We start from the raw sequence: 16,922 nt of genomic DNA, 5'->3' as shown, positions 1-16,922 counted from the left end.
AGGTGTATCATGTCCCTTCAGAGGTGAAGGCAACTGCAGCTGAGAGGGTGTTGAAATAGGCACTGAACAGAACAGACTTATCAAATCTGTGAGAGCAGGATATTTACCAGCCGCTGATTGGATGGAGTAAGTAATTTCCATAATGCTGGAGACTAGGAATAGGGGTTAATTTGATGTAACCACAGCTCGGGTTGCTGTAATCCACTATGAGGTGTCATTCATCCTTTCCAGGTTTAAGGGCAGACCAAATAAGGCTATTAAAAGAAGAAAATTGGCAGTAATCACTTTTCCCTAAATACATTTCTTATAATGTTTTTCAATCATTCAAGGCCTTGGGCTTCCCTGGTGGCGCAGTGGTTGAGAGTCCGCCTGCCGATGCAGGGGACACGGGTTCATGCCCCGGTCCAGGAGGATCCCACATGCCGTGGAGCAGCTGGGCCCGTGAGCCATGGCCGCTGAGCCTGCGCGTCCGGAGCCTGTGCTCCGCGGCGGGAGAGGCCACAACAGTGAGAGGCCCGCGTACCGCAAAAAAAAAAAAAAAAAAATTCAAGGCCTTGTTTAATTTATATCAGGCCATATTAACTAATTTAACTGATAGCTAAGGTCTCTCTCTGGGGTCTCATTTTGTCTAGCCAATTTGGAAGTAGAAGACTTAATTTAATTTTACTTAATGAACCATGGGTTCAGAGCTTCCCTGCTCACTATGGGATATTTTGGGACAATGGGCGATATGACTATGAGAAATTTAGGCAACATGAGAGTTCTGCTGCTGAAGGCAAACTATACCTATTTGTCCTTTATATTATATTCAGTAATTCTTCCTAAGATGATGAGGTAAATTGTTTAAATTTAGTGGGATCCCCAGGTATACCTGTAATTTGAAACCTAGTTTGATTAATTACATGAAGTTTTGTGAATTAGTGCAGTACAGGAGATGTTAATATTAAATCAAACCCATATTATAGAGGACCAAAAGCCAAGCAGTCCCCTTCTATCTTTTTGCTATGCAAATTTTTTGGCATACTTTGGATTTACAATTGAGTGAAATTGTGTTCCTTTGTTTCAGTACCTTTCTTCTCTTGTTCCCTCCCTCCAGTCCTTCCCTGTTTTGTATTTTAGGTCACTGGATATACTCTGGGGGAGAGGGTGTCCTCTCTTCTCTTGTATTGATAATTTTTTTCCTCCAGAGAGCCTCACCCCAGTGCCCAGAGGCCTCCTTCATGATAACTGGTTACTTTATAGAAATTAAGCACCCTAGGCTTAAATTGTTTTAAATTAATCCCTCTGCTGTGCCACTGTGAGGCTATGGGTTTTGTCCATCATAACTCAGAGGGTCAGGATCTTTGTTGCAGTAGGGGCAGGGGCAGCAGCAGCAGAGGTACTTAAGGGTCCTGGTGAGCCCTCTGGTATTAGGAGTGGACTCAGCCTGGCACCTACTGGCTACCTTTACTCTCTCTTCTCTTTCTCTCTGGAATAATTGCTCTTTTCGGAGTGACCATCCAAGGGGCTCACCTCATTCACAGGGTATAATCATCCGAGTACCCCCCGAAGATCCCACCCCTGCCCCAAGGTCTGGGTGAACCCAGCCTCAGTCATACCTTCACTCCAAACACAAATAGGTTCCATCCACGCCATGGACTCAGGACCACTATAAGGAGGGCCCCAGTGCCATGCTCCTGCTCCCAAAAGACAAGGAATTACCAAAACTGCCTCTGTATATAGAGCCCAGGTTTGGTGGATCAGCAATGCCACACGGGGCAGCACAGCGCACAGGAGGAGACCCCAGCAAACAGGCAGCTCACAGAGCAGGAGCTTCCAGGCTTTCTTATCAGCCTGTCCTGATAAGAAGCACTAGGGGAAAAGGCTTATCTTTCAGTAGTCAAACATCAAATATGTGGATCCTGACTACTCATTATAAGAACAAACCCAGGGCTTCCCTGGTGGCGCAGCGGTTGAGAGTCCGCCTGCCGTCGCAGGGGACACGGGTTTGTGCCCCAGTCCAGGGAGATCCCACATGCCGCGGAGCGGCTGGGCCCGTGAGCCATGGCCGCCGAGCTTGCGCGTCCGGAGCCTGTTGCTCCGCAACGGGAGAGGCCACAGCAGTGAGAGGCCCGCGTACCGCAAAAAAAAAAAAAAAGGACGAACCCAGGTAAGAGAAACACGCATTCGCACTAGCTTGTTTTTATATAAAGAAACATTAATAGGATGATCAAGAAGTAATCAAAAACTGGTAATGTGAGAGTGGGTGGAGTAAGAGTACAGGAGTGGAGGAGGATATGTAGGTAGGGAGTCTTCTTAAGTTTCTTATTTTAGGAATATTTTTTAACGCTTATGTGCATGATTTATTTAAAATCAGGAGAGAAACTGATATATGTCATATTTTCCCATGCTTAATCATTATTTTAAATTAATTTTTGCTTTTTAAAATTAATTTTAACTTTTCTACATAGGAAACCACTCCAAGATTTAATCCTTTAAATGCTAACAGATATAAAACTGCACACTGTCAAAGATTTACAAATCCCTTTCTAACTAAAAGGACAAACTAAAAGTTTGTTCCTCCACTACATTTCACGCTGGGGATATTTTCAGGAATGAGTGGCATAATGTAAAATATTAGGGGTTTGCAATTAAACCCTGAAATAGACTAGGAATTTAAAAGATGTATATAAGCTTTGAGGTGTTTTCTTTATATCAACAGAAATATAAATTCAATTGTTTTTTCCTCACATCCATTAAAATAAGACTTCATTTGCTTTAAGAAGAGCATGGCCTACCTATCTATCTATTTATCTATCTATCTATCTATTTATTTATTGCAGTATGTGGGCCTCTCACTGCTGTGGCCTCTCCCGTTGCGGAGCACAGGCTCTGGACGTGCAGGCTCAGCGGCCATGGCTCACGGGCCCAGCTGCTCTGCTGCATGTGGGATCTTCCCGAACCAGGGTACGAACCTGTGTCCCCTGCATCAGCAGGCGGACTCTCAACCACTGTGCCACCAGGGGAAGCCCAGCATGGCCTTTTAAATGTCAAAGTTCCCTAGGGACAGGAGGGCATTACGCTAAGTGAAATAAGTCAGAGAAAGATAAATACTTAATAACTGTAAATGGAGTATAACCTTTAAAAATTGTATAATAAATAAATAATTTTTTTAATGGAAAAAGCACCTGAGCACTTAAATACACCCATCTCATGTTGAAGTTCTTTTGCCTAAATGGAACAAAATTCTAATTGCTTCCACAATTTTCTTGCTTTACTCACATCGTATCTCTCAATCAACTTACACACTAAAAGCCCCAAAGCTAATGGAAACTAGAGTCAAAGAACTGCAATCTTCAGCTGAGAAAGAAATGCAAAGAAAGAAACACATATTTGAAATGACTGTGTGATTTTGAGGATTCCAGTGTTTATGTGAAAAATTTAACAATTTTTGCAAAGTACTTGGAAATTGATATTGGCTTATTAAACCTCCTTAAGGTAGAATTTTAGAGCTTTGCACGCATTGGAACTCTACCTGGTTTTGGACCAACCCCAGAACAGAACAGAGGCACCTTTTACACACACACACACACACACACACACACACACGCACACACGACTGCAATAAACCTGGAGAACTTGAATGAGGGAACTCACCTTAAAAGGAGAAATTGTATAGTTTTAAAAATTGTATAAAATAAAATCGTTTGCTCTGCTATAAACCACCATTAAAAATCACAGTGTTTTAATTTGGTACTCAAATACCATTTTTGGATCAAAAATTGTCACAGAAGTAATAAATGATTCCAACAACAACAACAACAGAAACACAAATACTGGAATCAACACAGATAAGCAGCCTTCTAGCTACAGTTCAGAAGAAAAACCCACTTTCAGAAAGATGACCAAATTCCCAGACTTGGGGTCTAAGATATAACCCCTAGAGTGAGTTAGTCGCTGGAGAAGGAGGGTAGGGACAGCTGAGGAGCCACATGAATGAATTCTGGGAGCTGACACGCCCTCCCGCGTCCTGTAAGCATGGAAGTGCTGCCTCCACTAGGTTCTAGTCTCACAAGTCAGGAAACTCTCAGCCTGATTCAGTTTAAGGTTCTGACCCAAATTCATAAACCCTTTGTCCACAAGACTGAGGATGTGATCGTAACAGACTCTCTCAATGTGCACAAATTACACTGAGTGCACCTACACTGTGGATGTACAACTCAAACATGACGTCTAGAAATGTCTAGGCCTATGGAACCACAACTACAACCTCAGAAAGGGAATCAATCCCACCTCCTTGCAGGTGCACCCCCAGCTTTCCAGGGCTCTGTAGCTTCTCTCAGCATAAGTCTCCTTCTATGATGGGTGTAAGCACGTAGGACACCTGCAGTGGAGGCTCCCCAGGAAGAACAACTGGACCTGCAAGTCGTCTTTACAGGCTCAAGAAAGCGTGGATCACTGACTATAGGCCTCTGCTCGGCACTGGAGTTGCTTTGGAACATGGTTGATGTTTTAACTGACACAAATCTGGTGTTTGAACAATCCAGCAAAATAATTTAAACCCATCATTTATGTGGAAAGGAGATAAGAAAATTGTAAGCCACTGTTACTAGTTCAACCAGAAAACACAAAATATCTACTCGTTTCAGAAGAAAAGATGTCAGTTAATGATTATTTCCAAAGCAAGAAACTGGTTTGAAAATATTTAATCGCACTTGAACACTTGGTCTGCAAGTCTCAGCAGACACCACACAATCTGAGAATTTCATTTGAAATCACCCAAAAGTAAAGAATAGTCCTCAGAAACTTACTACACACCCCTGGGGGAAGAAAAAAAGCAAAACAAGAATTTGTAAATGGAATGTAATTCTGGAATATTTTATTTTTTCTGAAATTCACCACTTTTGCCTCTTTGAAAATATTTTATACTACTGTCTTTGAAGCTGTATTGATTAAATACATTCTATCTGATTGAAAAATGATGTTTAAATACATGAATAAATCTTTTAAAGGTGACAATCCCAGGGAGGGCCAATGCTGACGGCACATATCACCCAGGAAAGTTTTAAAGAGGAACCTCCACCCATAGGATGTCTGTGCCCAGGAATGAGGCTGGGAGGAGAGGCACAAGGATTTTGAACAACCTAATTCCAGGAGGTTATTCTTTGCTTTCTTCTCATGGAAAACACCCACAGACAAAAGTAAACTGAAAAAAAAAAGGGCCATCCAGGGCTCTGGGGGAAAATGATAAATAGTTAAAATACTGGGTCTGTTTGAAATGTACCACGGAGGACAAATGGTTGATAATGATGCTGTGAATCAGAGAAGGAAAGATGGCTTTGGGAATTTGGGGTGGATTGTGAAAATTTAGGGATTTATTACCAGCCCTAGAAAGAGCTAGGCTGAAGGGACAGGGTCGTGGATTTGAGACTCTGTTACCCAAATAATTGGAAAACTCAAAGAGAAAACGGGTGCCCCTGGGAGAAAGTAAGGACTGGGGACCCCCCAGACCACAGCTCCTCTCACGCACGAACCACGGAGCCCGCGTCACGATGGTCCCCTGATGACCCTCCCGGTGGTCACCACACAATCTGGGGCGGACGTGGGGCTGCGGGGCCGGGGCCGAAGCCGCGGCTTGCAGTGACGGGACAGGACACCGGGGCCTCGGCTGCCGGCCCCGCCCCCACGCTGCCGGACGGAGGGGACCGAGATCCAAGCGGCGCCACTCGCGTCCTCAAGACTCCGGAGTTGACAGCGGGGAGGCCCGGTACCATCACAGCTGGTTCGGGTCAATTCCAACCAACGCCTCCTTCCCTCCCGCTCCACCTCCGCTCCCTGGTAACCCACACTCACCATTTCTAGTTTTCCTGGGTCTCTCTGAATCCTTCCTACGACTCCCATGACCACCGCAGGTCACAGCGCAACAGACTCTGAGGCACTGCCACCCCCGTCATTGAAGGATGGGAAACCGGATCGCTACCCTGGCCTGAGGGAGTGAAAACGCCCGAGCTAGAGCAGTGCGTCGCCCCACCCACCTGCCCAAGCGGCGCCCCTGATTGGACAGTTTGCAAGGCCGCATCCCCCAGTGCTTGAGTGACAGCTGGGCGGGAGGACGTGTGACTCTTGGAAACTAGCTTCCGCCCCGCCCCTGCCCCGACCCGTGCTGAGGGCAGCGGGTGGGGCGGAAACCTGACCCAGCCTGATTCCTTTGCGTCGAAACAGAACTTTTTCGCCCAGCTCTATATGAACACATGAGCGCAGGGAATTTCTGACTGAGTTTCCCAATGGAGCAGCTAAGCACAGAGCATGAGGGTAGCCCAGGCAGGTGTATGATCAGGCCACCCAAGATGGCTGTTCTCTTGCTCTCTGTACATCCCCTGCTCTACCAGGCCCTGCTTCACCTACACCCTATTCACATGACTGATCCTCTCTCTTAATCTTAGAGCCTAATCAGTAAATGCTTAGGTACTTGCCCCCGGCTACTGATTGTTCTAATCTTCACATCAGACTATCTCCACTTTCATAGCTTATCAAAGGGGTGGTGAGGTTTCCTGGTAACTGATGAGCCAGTCTGAGGTCAGTTTCCTCCATTACTGGTAACTCCCACCCAACGAAGACCGTTCTGCCTGACATCTGCTGTCTACAGTGGGGTGTAGCTCCAGGAGCCTTCTGCTTCGGACATGTAAGATCCCCTATCCCTTAAACCATTAATTTCTCTACGGCTGATTCCGGGCTCTTTCTTTGGTCTTGAGACTGGGCAGTTAATGGGTTTGCAAACCTGCAGGGTGCAACCCAACCCCTGGCCACACTGGAAAAGAGGGTCTTGTGTTCTCTAGGGGACAAGTGTGTCGACTAAAAAAATATTCACCACCTAAAAGTTGAGAGTTATGTTTTATTCGGCAGACATACTGAGGACTCCAAGCCTGGGAGGCAGCATCTTAAGCAACCCTGAGAAGATTGCTCTGAGGAGGTGAGGGGGTGGCTAGGATATACAGGAGTTTTGCAACAAAGGGCAGGTAGTAGGAACAAAAGATTACTGTTAATAAGAGAAAACTAGATATCTCAAGTTAAGGAATTTAGCACTTTTCTATCTATGGGAAGATGCAAGAGTCTGGACTCACTGAAATCATTCCTTTGTTGTGTACCTCAGCTACAGTATCCTATGTTTTCACATCCTGAGTTTCTTCAGGGCTCACCACTGTTGGGAGTGGCTGCAGTCTGATGGCTGCTAGATGGTAGGTATTCTTTGTTTCCTTCCTGAGTTCCCTCAGGGCTCCCCGGCTCACTGCAGTTGCTGATAAATGTAACATCCTTTGTTTACTGACATGGCAGGCAGGCAGTATTTTATTTCTCAAGGGTTTGTTGTAAGGTTGGGAGGCCACTCATGGAACTGTGACCCTTTTTCAGAAACACAGAAACTGAAATGTGACCTCATCATCTGTAATAAAGAATCTGGCTTCATCTTAATCTTCAGTTTTAAGTTATTTTTTATTTTTTTAAAATTTGGCTGTGCTGCGCAGCTTGCAGGATCTTAGTTCCCTGACCAGGGATTGAACCTGCACCCTCGGCAGTGAAAGTATGGAGTCCTAACCACTGGACCACCAGGGAATTCCATCCATTTAAATCTTTGATCCTTGACAGCACTGAGCTTTCTTCCATCCATCAGTGGTCCAACCCCACTCATTTGGTACTTAAGAGACGGAATCCCAAGCACTTGGCTCTGGTGGGAAATTTGAACCCTACAGTCCTAGTTGGGCTCAAGGACTCTTTTCAGTCTAAGCACAGGGTGTGAGATGTATTCATTAAATTCTCAGGTAAGGAAATTTATTTTAGATTAGTTTTTGCCTTTGTCCCTAGAGAACTTGAAATGTAAGCGACTATAATATCCCTAAGACAACTGATTCCTATTTCACTAATATAAGAAAACAATAAATCGTTATGTAAATTTGAGATGCACCTGGAACCTCTTCCCCCACCCCCAGATTTGTTGAGGTATAATTGATTAATAAAATTGTCTATATTTAAAGATTACAATGTGATGATTTTCTGATCTACATATACTATATTGTACATTTGTTAAGACAGTGGATTAAGAATTCTCACCATACATACACACAAACAATGTGAGGTGATGGATGTGTTAACCTGGAAACTCCAAGATGCTGAAGAGACTGGATTGCAGAACTCTTGCATTGCAAAGTGCTTAATGCATTTATTTACTTATTTCAACAGCTTTATTATGATATAATGTACATACTATACACTGCACCACTTTAAAGTGTATAATTCAGTGGTTTTTGGTATATTTACAGATAAATGCAATCATCACCACAATTTTTGAACATTTTGGTCACATCAAAAAGAAAACTGTCTCCCATTTATCTGTCACCCCCAATCGTCCCATCTTCCTCCTCCAAACCCCAGCCTTAGGCAACGCCTAATTTACGTTCTGTCTCTATAAATTTCCCTTTTCAGGGTTTTCATATGAAAAGAATCCTAGTATCTATGGTTTTTGTGACTGACTTCATTGATGTAGCATAATTTTTAAAAAAGGGACAACCGTGTTGTAGCAGGTATCAATTGTTCATTCATTTTTATGGCTGAAATATATTCCATTGGATGGATAAAACATGTTTTGTTTATATATTCGTCTGTTCATGGATATTTGGTATGTTTTCACCTTCTGGCTACTATGAATAACATTGCTATAAATTTCATGTACAAGTTTTTGTTCCAACATGTATTTTTCTTGGGCATATACCTAGGAGAGGAACTAATGGATCATATGATAATGCTAGGTTTAATTTTTGAGGAACTCCAAGACTGCTTTACAGAGTGGCTACACCAGTTTATATTCGCACCATCAGTTTATGAGGGTCAAATTTCCCCCCATACCCCTGACATTTGTTATCTCACTTTTTGATTCCAGCCATCCTAGTGGGTTTTTTGTTTGTTTGTTTTGTTTTTAATAAATTTATTTATTTATTTATTTTTGGCTGCGTTGGGTCTTCGTTGCTGCACGCGGGCTTTCTCTAGTTGTGGCGAGAGGGGGCTACTCTTCGTTGCGGTGCGTGGGCTTCTCATTGCGGTGGCTTCTCTTGTTGTGGAGCACAGGCTCTAGGTGCACGGGCTCTAGGTGCATGGGCTTCAGTAGTTGTGGCGCGAGGGCTTGTGGGATCTTCCCGGACCAGGGCTCGAGCCCGTGTCTCCTGCATTGGCAGGTGGATTCTCAACCACTGTGCCAACAGGGAAGCCCCTTAGTGGTTTTGAAGTGGTATCTCCCCGGGGTTTTGATTTTCATTTCCTTGATAACTAATGATGTCCAGCACCTTTTCACATACTCTCGGCCATCTTTGTATATCTTCCTTGGAAAAATGTGTATTCAATCCTTTGCCACTTTTAAATTGACTCATTTGACTTTTTATAATTAAGTTATATGAGGTATTTAGATATTTTCGAGACAAGTTTCTTATCAGATATACAACTTGCAAAATTTTCCTCCATTCTGTGGGTTGTGTTTCCATTCTCCTGCTTTAAAATTTTTACTTTTAATTCTGGTAATGTACACATGCCATAAAGTTTACATTTTCAACATTTTAAAACTGTATAGTTCAGTAGTGGGAAGTAAATTGACATTGTGAAACTAATCTCTAACTATTTTCATCTTGCAAAACTGAAACTCTTTTCCCATTAGAAAAAAAGTCCTCTTCATTATCCCGTTACCCCAGCCCCTGGTAACAACCACTCTACTTTTTATTTCTATAAATCTGACGACTCTAGGTCCTCATACAAATGGAATCATACAGGGTTTAACCTTTTTTGACAGGCTGATTTCACTTAGCATAATGTTCGTAAGGTTCATCCATGTTGTAGCATGTCTGAATTTGCTTTCTTTTTAAAGCTAATACTCCATTGAATGTTAAGTGCCAACTTTTTTTTTTTTTAGTTTAAAAAAATTTTTACTTTCTTTATTTAGGCTGTGTTGGGTCTTCGTTGAGGTGCACAGGCTTCTCAATGTGGTGGCATCACTTGTTGCAGAGCATGGGCTCTAGGCGTGCGGGCTGCAGTAGCTGTGGCACTTGGGCTCAGCAGTTGTGGTTCATCGGCTCTAGAGCGCAGGCTCAGTAGTTGTGGCGCACGGGCTTAGTTGCTCCGTGGCATGTGGGATCTTCCCACATGCAGATCTTAGTTCCCCAACCAGGGATCAAACCTGTGCTCCCTGCAGTGGAAGATCGGAGTCCTAACCACTGGATGACCAGGGAATTCCTCAATGGTGTCCTTTGAAGCACAAAAGTCATTAATTTGATGAAGTCCAATTTACCTATTTTTCCTATTCCTACCTATTATTTCCTATTTCCTACCTATTATTGCTCTTGGTGTCATATCTAACAGTATTTTGCCAAATCCAAGGTCAGAAAGTTTTCCCTATGTTTTACCTAAGTATTTTATTTTATTTTTTAACATCTTTATTGGTATTATATTGTTTTATGTTTAGGTCTTTGATCTTTTTTGGTAAATTATTGATTATGGTATGATGTAACAGTACAACCTCTTTCTTTGCATATGTCTATCTAGTTGGCCCAGCACCAATTTATGAAAAGAATATTCTTTCCCCATTTTTGGTACCTTTGTCAAAGATCAGTTGACCAAAGATACAGGGGCTTATTTCTCAGTTCTCAATCTGTTCCATAAATCTGTATGGTCTAGGCTTGTGTCAGTTTCACACTATCTTTTTTTTTTTTTTTTTTTTTTTTTTGCGGTACACGGGCCTCTCACTCTTGTGGCCTCTCCCGTTGCGGAGCACAGGCTCCAGACGCGCAGGCTCAGCGGCCATGGCTCACAGGCCTAGCCGCTCCGCGGCATGTGGGATCTTCCCGGACTGGGGCACGAACCCATGTCCCCTGCATCGGCAGGCGGACTCTCAACCACTGCGCCACCAGGGAAGCCCAGTTTCACACTATCTTGATTACTTTTGCTTAGTATAATGCTTTTGTAACGGGATAGCCAAATCTGACTACACGTTGGATCTATTTCTTTTACTTTAACCTTTGTTTTCCGCTGCTTTTGTTCACTAAAAAGATACTGTCTATACATAATGTCCTGCCTTGGGGAACCCTGCCCCTCTGCCTGAATGTTGAACCAAAGTGCCTTTGTTCAGGGAAACATCTGGAACCTGTCCACCTGTGGATGGCTACAGGAAAGAAGAAATTAACACATACCCTCGGAGGCTGGCCATTCCAGGTGATATTTGCAAAACTTATGGCCTTTTTACTTTACTTCCTCATCTCCTCCCCCTCTCTGTGTTATAAAAGAAACTGGCATCCAAACCCCAATAAAATGGTTATATTGAGACTTTGGTCTGCCATCTTCTCCATCGGCCGGCTTTCCAAATAGAGTCGTGTTCCTTGTCTCAACACCTCGTCTCCGATTCATTGGCTGTCGTGCGGCGAGCGGAGCGAGAGCTCGGGCTCGGTAACACTTTGATGTCAGGAAATATTAATACTACTACTTTGTTTTTCTTTCTTTTTTGGGGGGGGCCGCACTGAGCAGCTTGTGGGATCTTATTTCCCTGACGAGGTATTGAACCCAGGCCCTTGGCAATGGAATCTCGGAGTCCTAACCATGGGACCACCAGGGAATTTCCTGTTTATCTTTCTCAAGATTGGTCTGGCTATTCTAGTTCCCTTGAAATTCCACATAAATTTATGAAACAGCTTGCCAATATCTATAACGGTTACAGCTGGGATTATGATAGGTATCGTGTTGAATCTCTAGATCATTTTGTGGAGTAGCAGCAACTCAACAATGTGAAGTCTTCTGAACCATGAAATTGGGAGTTTTCCCATTTATTTATACATTTTTTGATTTCTTTTACCATGTTTTGCAGTTTTCAGAGGATTTGTTTTGTACTTTGAGTTTAGTTTGTTGTTCTTTTTCTAGTTCTCTGAGGTGTTAGGTTGTTAATTTGATATCCTTCTTTCTTAATATAGATGTTTATCACTATAAACTTCCCTTTTACTACTACTTATACTGCATACAAGTGTCCTGTTTGGATATCCCTAGAAAGCCTATCTTAAGTAGCCTGTGTCTAGCAACTCTCTGTTTCAATTCACTCTTTTTATACTGGAGCCCTGTTGATATGGTGGTAAGGTATTTGGGTGGGAAAATGTTCTTTTATGGTTTTTTTTTTTTTATGTTGGGGGTAGGAGTTTATTAATTTATTTCTTTATTTTGGCTGTGTTGAGTCTTCGTTTCTGTGCGAGGGCTTTCTCTAGTTGTGGCAAGCGGGGGCCACTCTTCATCACGGTGCGTGGGCCTCTCACTATCGTGGCCTCTCTTGTTGTGGAGCATGGGCTCCAGACGCACAGGCTCAGTAGTTGTGGCTCACAGGCCCAGCCGCTCCGCGGCATGTGGGATCCTCCCAGACCAGGGCTCAAACCCGTGTCCCCTGCATTGGCAGGCAGATTCTCAACCACTGCGCCACCAGGGAAGCCCTCTTTTATGTTGTGATTAAACTTGTAATGTTTTGGTGGGACAAAATCCCTTGACTGTAAACTTCAGAACAGTTTCTTAGCAAAAGATTTATTCCTCATCTTTTGTAGAGAGGAAATTTGAAGGGTCTGGGAGTTGTCCTCTTTCCCCAATAAGATAAGGTTTTAGCAAATAAGTTTTCTTTAAGGAATGGTCTAAGTTACAGAGAACAGAATGCTTTGTGTGTTTATCATTTTCTGCATGAAGAATGAGGTCATTTTTTCCAGTCTTCAAGGTGAGAACCTGCTTTGGATCCTGCAGGAGAAACTGATGAGTTTGTGGGGTTCCTTAAGACTGAACTCACTAAAGCTTTTAACTCTCAAGCGAGTCCAATCTGGGTTTCCAGTAAATTCATTGTTAACATTTTCTGTGCTCCTAGAGTTTGTGGACTCCAGTTGTTTCTCCTCCAGGTAAGTGGTTATTCTCTGTATTCACCTGTCTCTCATTTTTGGGAGCATTGTTATGCCATGTAATCTCAAATCTCTCTTAAATCTGAGAACAGGTATTGCTTTTCAGGTTCATCAGGTATTTTCTTGTTGTGAAGACAAGAATGATCACTCTGAGTTTTTTGTTTTTTGTTTTTTGTTTTTTTTTTTTTTGCGGTACGTGGGCTTCTCACTGTTGTGGCCTCTCCTGTTGTGGAGCACAGGCTCCGGACGCGCAGGCTCAGCGGCCACGGCTCACGGGCGCAGCCGCTCCACAGCATGTGGGATCTTCCCGCACCGGGGCACGAACCCGTGTCCCCTGCATCGGCAGGCGGACTCTCAATCACTGCGCTACCAGGGAAGCCCTCTGAGTTTTTTTTTTTTTTTTTTTGGTACACTGTCTTCTCACTGTTGTGGCCTCTCCCGTTGCGGAGCACAGGCTCCGGATGCGCAGGCTCAGCGGCCATGGCTCGTGGGCCCAGCCGCTCCGCAGCACGTGGGATCTTCCCGGACCGGGGCACGAACCTGTGTCCCCTGCATCGGCAGGCGGACTCTCAACCACTGTGCCACCTGGGAAGCCCCCACTCTGAGTTTTTATATATTGGAACAGAAACCATCCATTCACTTGTGTTGCTCACTTGTGAGACTACAGCATTTTTACTTATTCTACTGCTAGAGCCTATGTAAGAAGCTTCAAAGGTTTTCTTTTGTGACCAATGCATCTAAAAACATTATCATACGTGGATGTCTGTATTTGGATTTCTTCTCGTCTTATAAAAATCCTCTACCCTGAATGTGTGTTTATGACCCCAAAGACATGTTCCATCGTAACCACTTTCTGTTTTATCACCGCCCTTTGGAGGCAGGATCAACCCCCTACCTAAAATGAATCAGATGTTAAGACTGCTGTCGCCACATGCATCAAGAAAATTTTTAAAAAATTATTACACAAAGGTACTTTCTAAGGAATGTAGGGTAAGTGGTTTGAGGTGTCTTGAGCAAAGGAGAATGGGTTGGCCCTTTAATGTGTACAGGGGTAGAGGCTGTAGGTTTTCAAGTTTGGACCATACTACCTGCTGACACAAAAAAGACAGGGGCATATGTCAACCTTCCTAACTTGTTTACCCATTGTGGGCCAGGCAGGGTGAGCAGTTGTCTCAAGCGGATTGAGTCAGATATGAAAAATGAAGTCGGTGTCTTTCCTAATGTTTACTCCTTAGGTTTACTGACTGAATGATGACACATCTCTGTAAAAAATTAACAAATCGAAACCACAATTAAAATAGAGTTGAGAGGGCTTCCCAGGTGGCGCAGTGGTTGAGAGTCCGCCTGCCATGCAGGGGACACGGGTTTGTGCCCCGGTCCGGGAAGATCCCACATGCCGTGGCTGGGCCCGTGAGCCATGGCCGCTGAGCCTGCGCGTCTGGAGCCTGTGCTCCGCAACGGGAGAGGCCACAACAGTGAGAGGCCCGCGTACCGCCAAAAAAAAAACAAAACAAAAATAGAGTTGAGAGACCAGAAGGGGGAGTTCTCACACTCTAGGACATAGCCAAGCCCAACAGGAAAAAAAAAAGACTCCTCTTGGTTGCTGGCAAGGACTCATTCAATGAAAAGCCATGGACTCTTTGTTTCCTACAGCCCTCCCACCTTCCTTTCCCTCCCTCTGAAAGTGTTCTTTCCTTGCTGTGTGGGGACTTGCCTATGGCTTGCCATAGTTCCAGACCCTGAATTGTGGTTCTCTGCTGATCCCAAATAGACCCATCTTTGCTGGAGAAATATGTAGCACAAGCAACATAATTCAGATGACAATGCCTGAAGAAAATATTTGAATTCAGTCATCCCAGGGTGTTGGAGAGAGCTAGGAAAGTGTCAGTATACTTCCAGAATTCTGTTCAAATGTTTTAGTAATGTAATTACTTATTTTATTTTTTGCCCTTTAAAAAAATTTTTAATTTTACATTAGAGTACAGTTGATTTACCATGTTGTGTTAGTTTCAGGTGTCAGCAAAGTGATTCATTTATACATATACATATATCCATTATTTTTCAGATTATTTTCCCATATAAGCTATTACAGAATATTGAGTAGAGTTCCCTGTGCTAGACAGTAGGTCCTTGTTGATTATTTTATATATAGTAGTGTGTATTTGTTAATCCCAAACCCCTAATTTATCTCTTCCCCACCCCCCATTTCCACCTTAGTAACCATAAATTTGTTTTCAAAGTCTGTGAGTCTTTCTGTTTTGCAAATAAGTTCATTTGTATCACTTTTTAAAGATTTCACATATAAACGATATCATATGATGTTTGTTTTTGTCTGGTTTACTTCACTTAGTATGATAATCTCTAGGTCAATCCATGTTGCTTCAAATAGCATTATTTCATTCTTTTTTATGGCTGATTAATATTCCATTGTATATATATATATATATATACACCACATCTTCTTCCATTCCTCTGTCAACGGACATCTAGGTTGCTTCTGTGTCTTGGCTATTGTAGATAGTGCTGCAATGAACACTGGGGTGCATGTATCATTCTGAAGTACAGTTTCCTCCGGATATATGCCCAGGAGTGGGATTGCTGGATAATACGGTACTTCTATCTCCAGTTTTTTAAGGAACCTCCATACTGTTCTCCATAGTGGTTGTACTAATTTACATTCCCACCAACAGTGTAGGACAGTTCCCTTTTCTCCACACCCTCTCCAGCATTTACTGTTTGTAGACTTTTTGGTGATGGCCATTCTGACCCGTGTGAGGTGATACCTCATTGTAGTTTTGATTTGCATTTCTCTAATGATTAGTGATGTTGAGGATCTCTTCATGTGCTTCTTGGCCATCTGTATGTCTTCTTTGGATTTAGATCTTCTGCCCATTTTTTGGTTGTTTTTTTTTTTGATATAGAGCTGCATGAGCTGTTTGTATATTTTGGAGATTAACCTCTTGTTGGTTGCTTCATTTTGCAATTACTTATCTTAATTTGTTGTCTCATTTGTTGTGTTCCTGGGGCACCTTGCTAGTGGAGCCTACCCACGTGCAGCCAGCAGCCCTTTTAGGGGAACAGAACTCTCTCTGATGGCTAATAGTCAAAAGCCAAGTGGTCATCAGCTACCATGACTGCCAAGGAGTTTTCCTTCAAGGAAAACATCTGAAGTATTAGCTGTCTGCCACCTATAATTACAGTGTTTTGGACATTTCGTGATTGGCATTAATGGTGTGTTTGTTGAATGACATCATGTGTGACCAGGTCAGTGCTAGTGACTTTCACTACAACAAGCACCTGAGTGCAAATGGTAGGAAAACAGCACATTTGTGTTGGATGAGCTGGAGGGATTTTGAAGGAGGGTGCCCAAAATGAAATACTGACATGCAGGGTACACAGATTACAGGTGATGTTAGGAGGAAGAGCAGGGAGTGGGATAAAACAGTGGTGGCCAGGGTGCACCATGACAGTCAACTGAAGACCTGCATGAGTGACCAGTCTGACAGAAATGTCTGGTATAGAAAGGCCTCTACTTATAAGGTGCCAGTAAGCCTGATGATCAGACCAAGTTATTGGCCCCAAAGACTGGGGGAGTGAATCTAAGTAATGCCTCAAGCAGCAGGAAGACCTAAATCTAAGAAAGCAAGGTTTAAGTGGGCATTAAGATAACCTATGAGGGTTGTATACTAGGGTTGTAAGAGAGGTACAAGGTCTACTGAATGCCTTTTTCAAGAACCCAGTGTTTTGTTTTTCATAATTCAGTTGATAATATCAATAATATATAGAGTGTCTTGGTGAGTCATTTCATTTCGGTTTCAGTAGGTTCACGTATGATAGAATGAGTAATTACTCTATACAAGTATCTACCATAGTCAGAGCATAGCAAGTAGTCAGTAGAGGGAGTGAGGGGCCCTAGAAAGTCTGTTTGACTTTCTGACTTCCCTGGTGGCGCAGTGGTTAAGAATCCGCCTGCCAATGCAGGGGACATGGTTTTGAGCCCTG

At 43.3% G+C, this 16,922-nt stretch overlaps 1 protein-coding gene across 3 annotated transcripts in view; it reads right to left on the bottom strand.

Annotated features, from left to right (window-relative positions):
* LOC308616714 (uncharacterized protein) overlaps positions 1-16,922 on the bottom strand; it is a 59,702-nt gene that overhangs the window by 11,133 nt on the left and 31,647 nt on the right. The window contains exon 1 of one of the 3 annotated variants that reach the window (XM_081233077.1): positions 5,833-5,960. The exons of 1 other annotated variant lie outside the window; for it this stretch is intronic. In XM_081233077.1, the coding sequence (XP_081089203.1) occupies positions 5,833-5,880 (48 nt within the window). In that variant the 5' untranslated portion in view covers positions 5,881-5,960. Of the gene's footprint in view, positions 1-5,832; positions 5,961-16,922 lie in introns of those variants that run through there. One more of the 3 variants, XM_081233078.1, reaches the window with a different exon arrangement.

The sequence above is a fragment of the Mesoplodon bidens genome, assembly GCF_964165515.1.
Source record: "Mesoplodon bidens genome assembly, chromosome: 4".
NCBI lineage: Eukaryota > Metazoa > Chordata > Mammalia > Artiodactyla > Ziphiidae > Mesoplodon > Mesoplodon bidens.
This window is presented reverse-complemented; position numbering and strand designations above follow the sequence as displayed.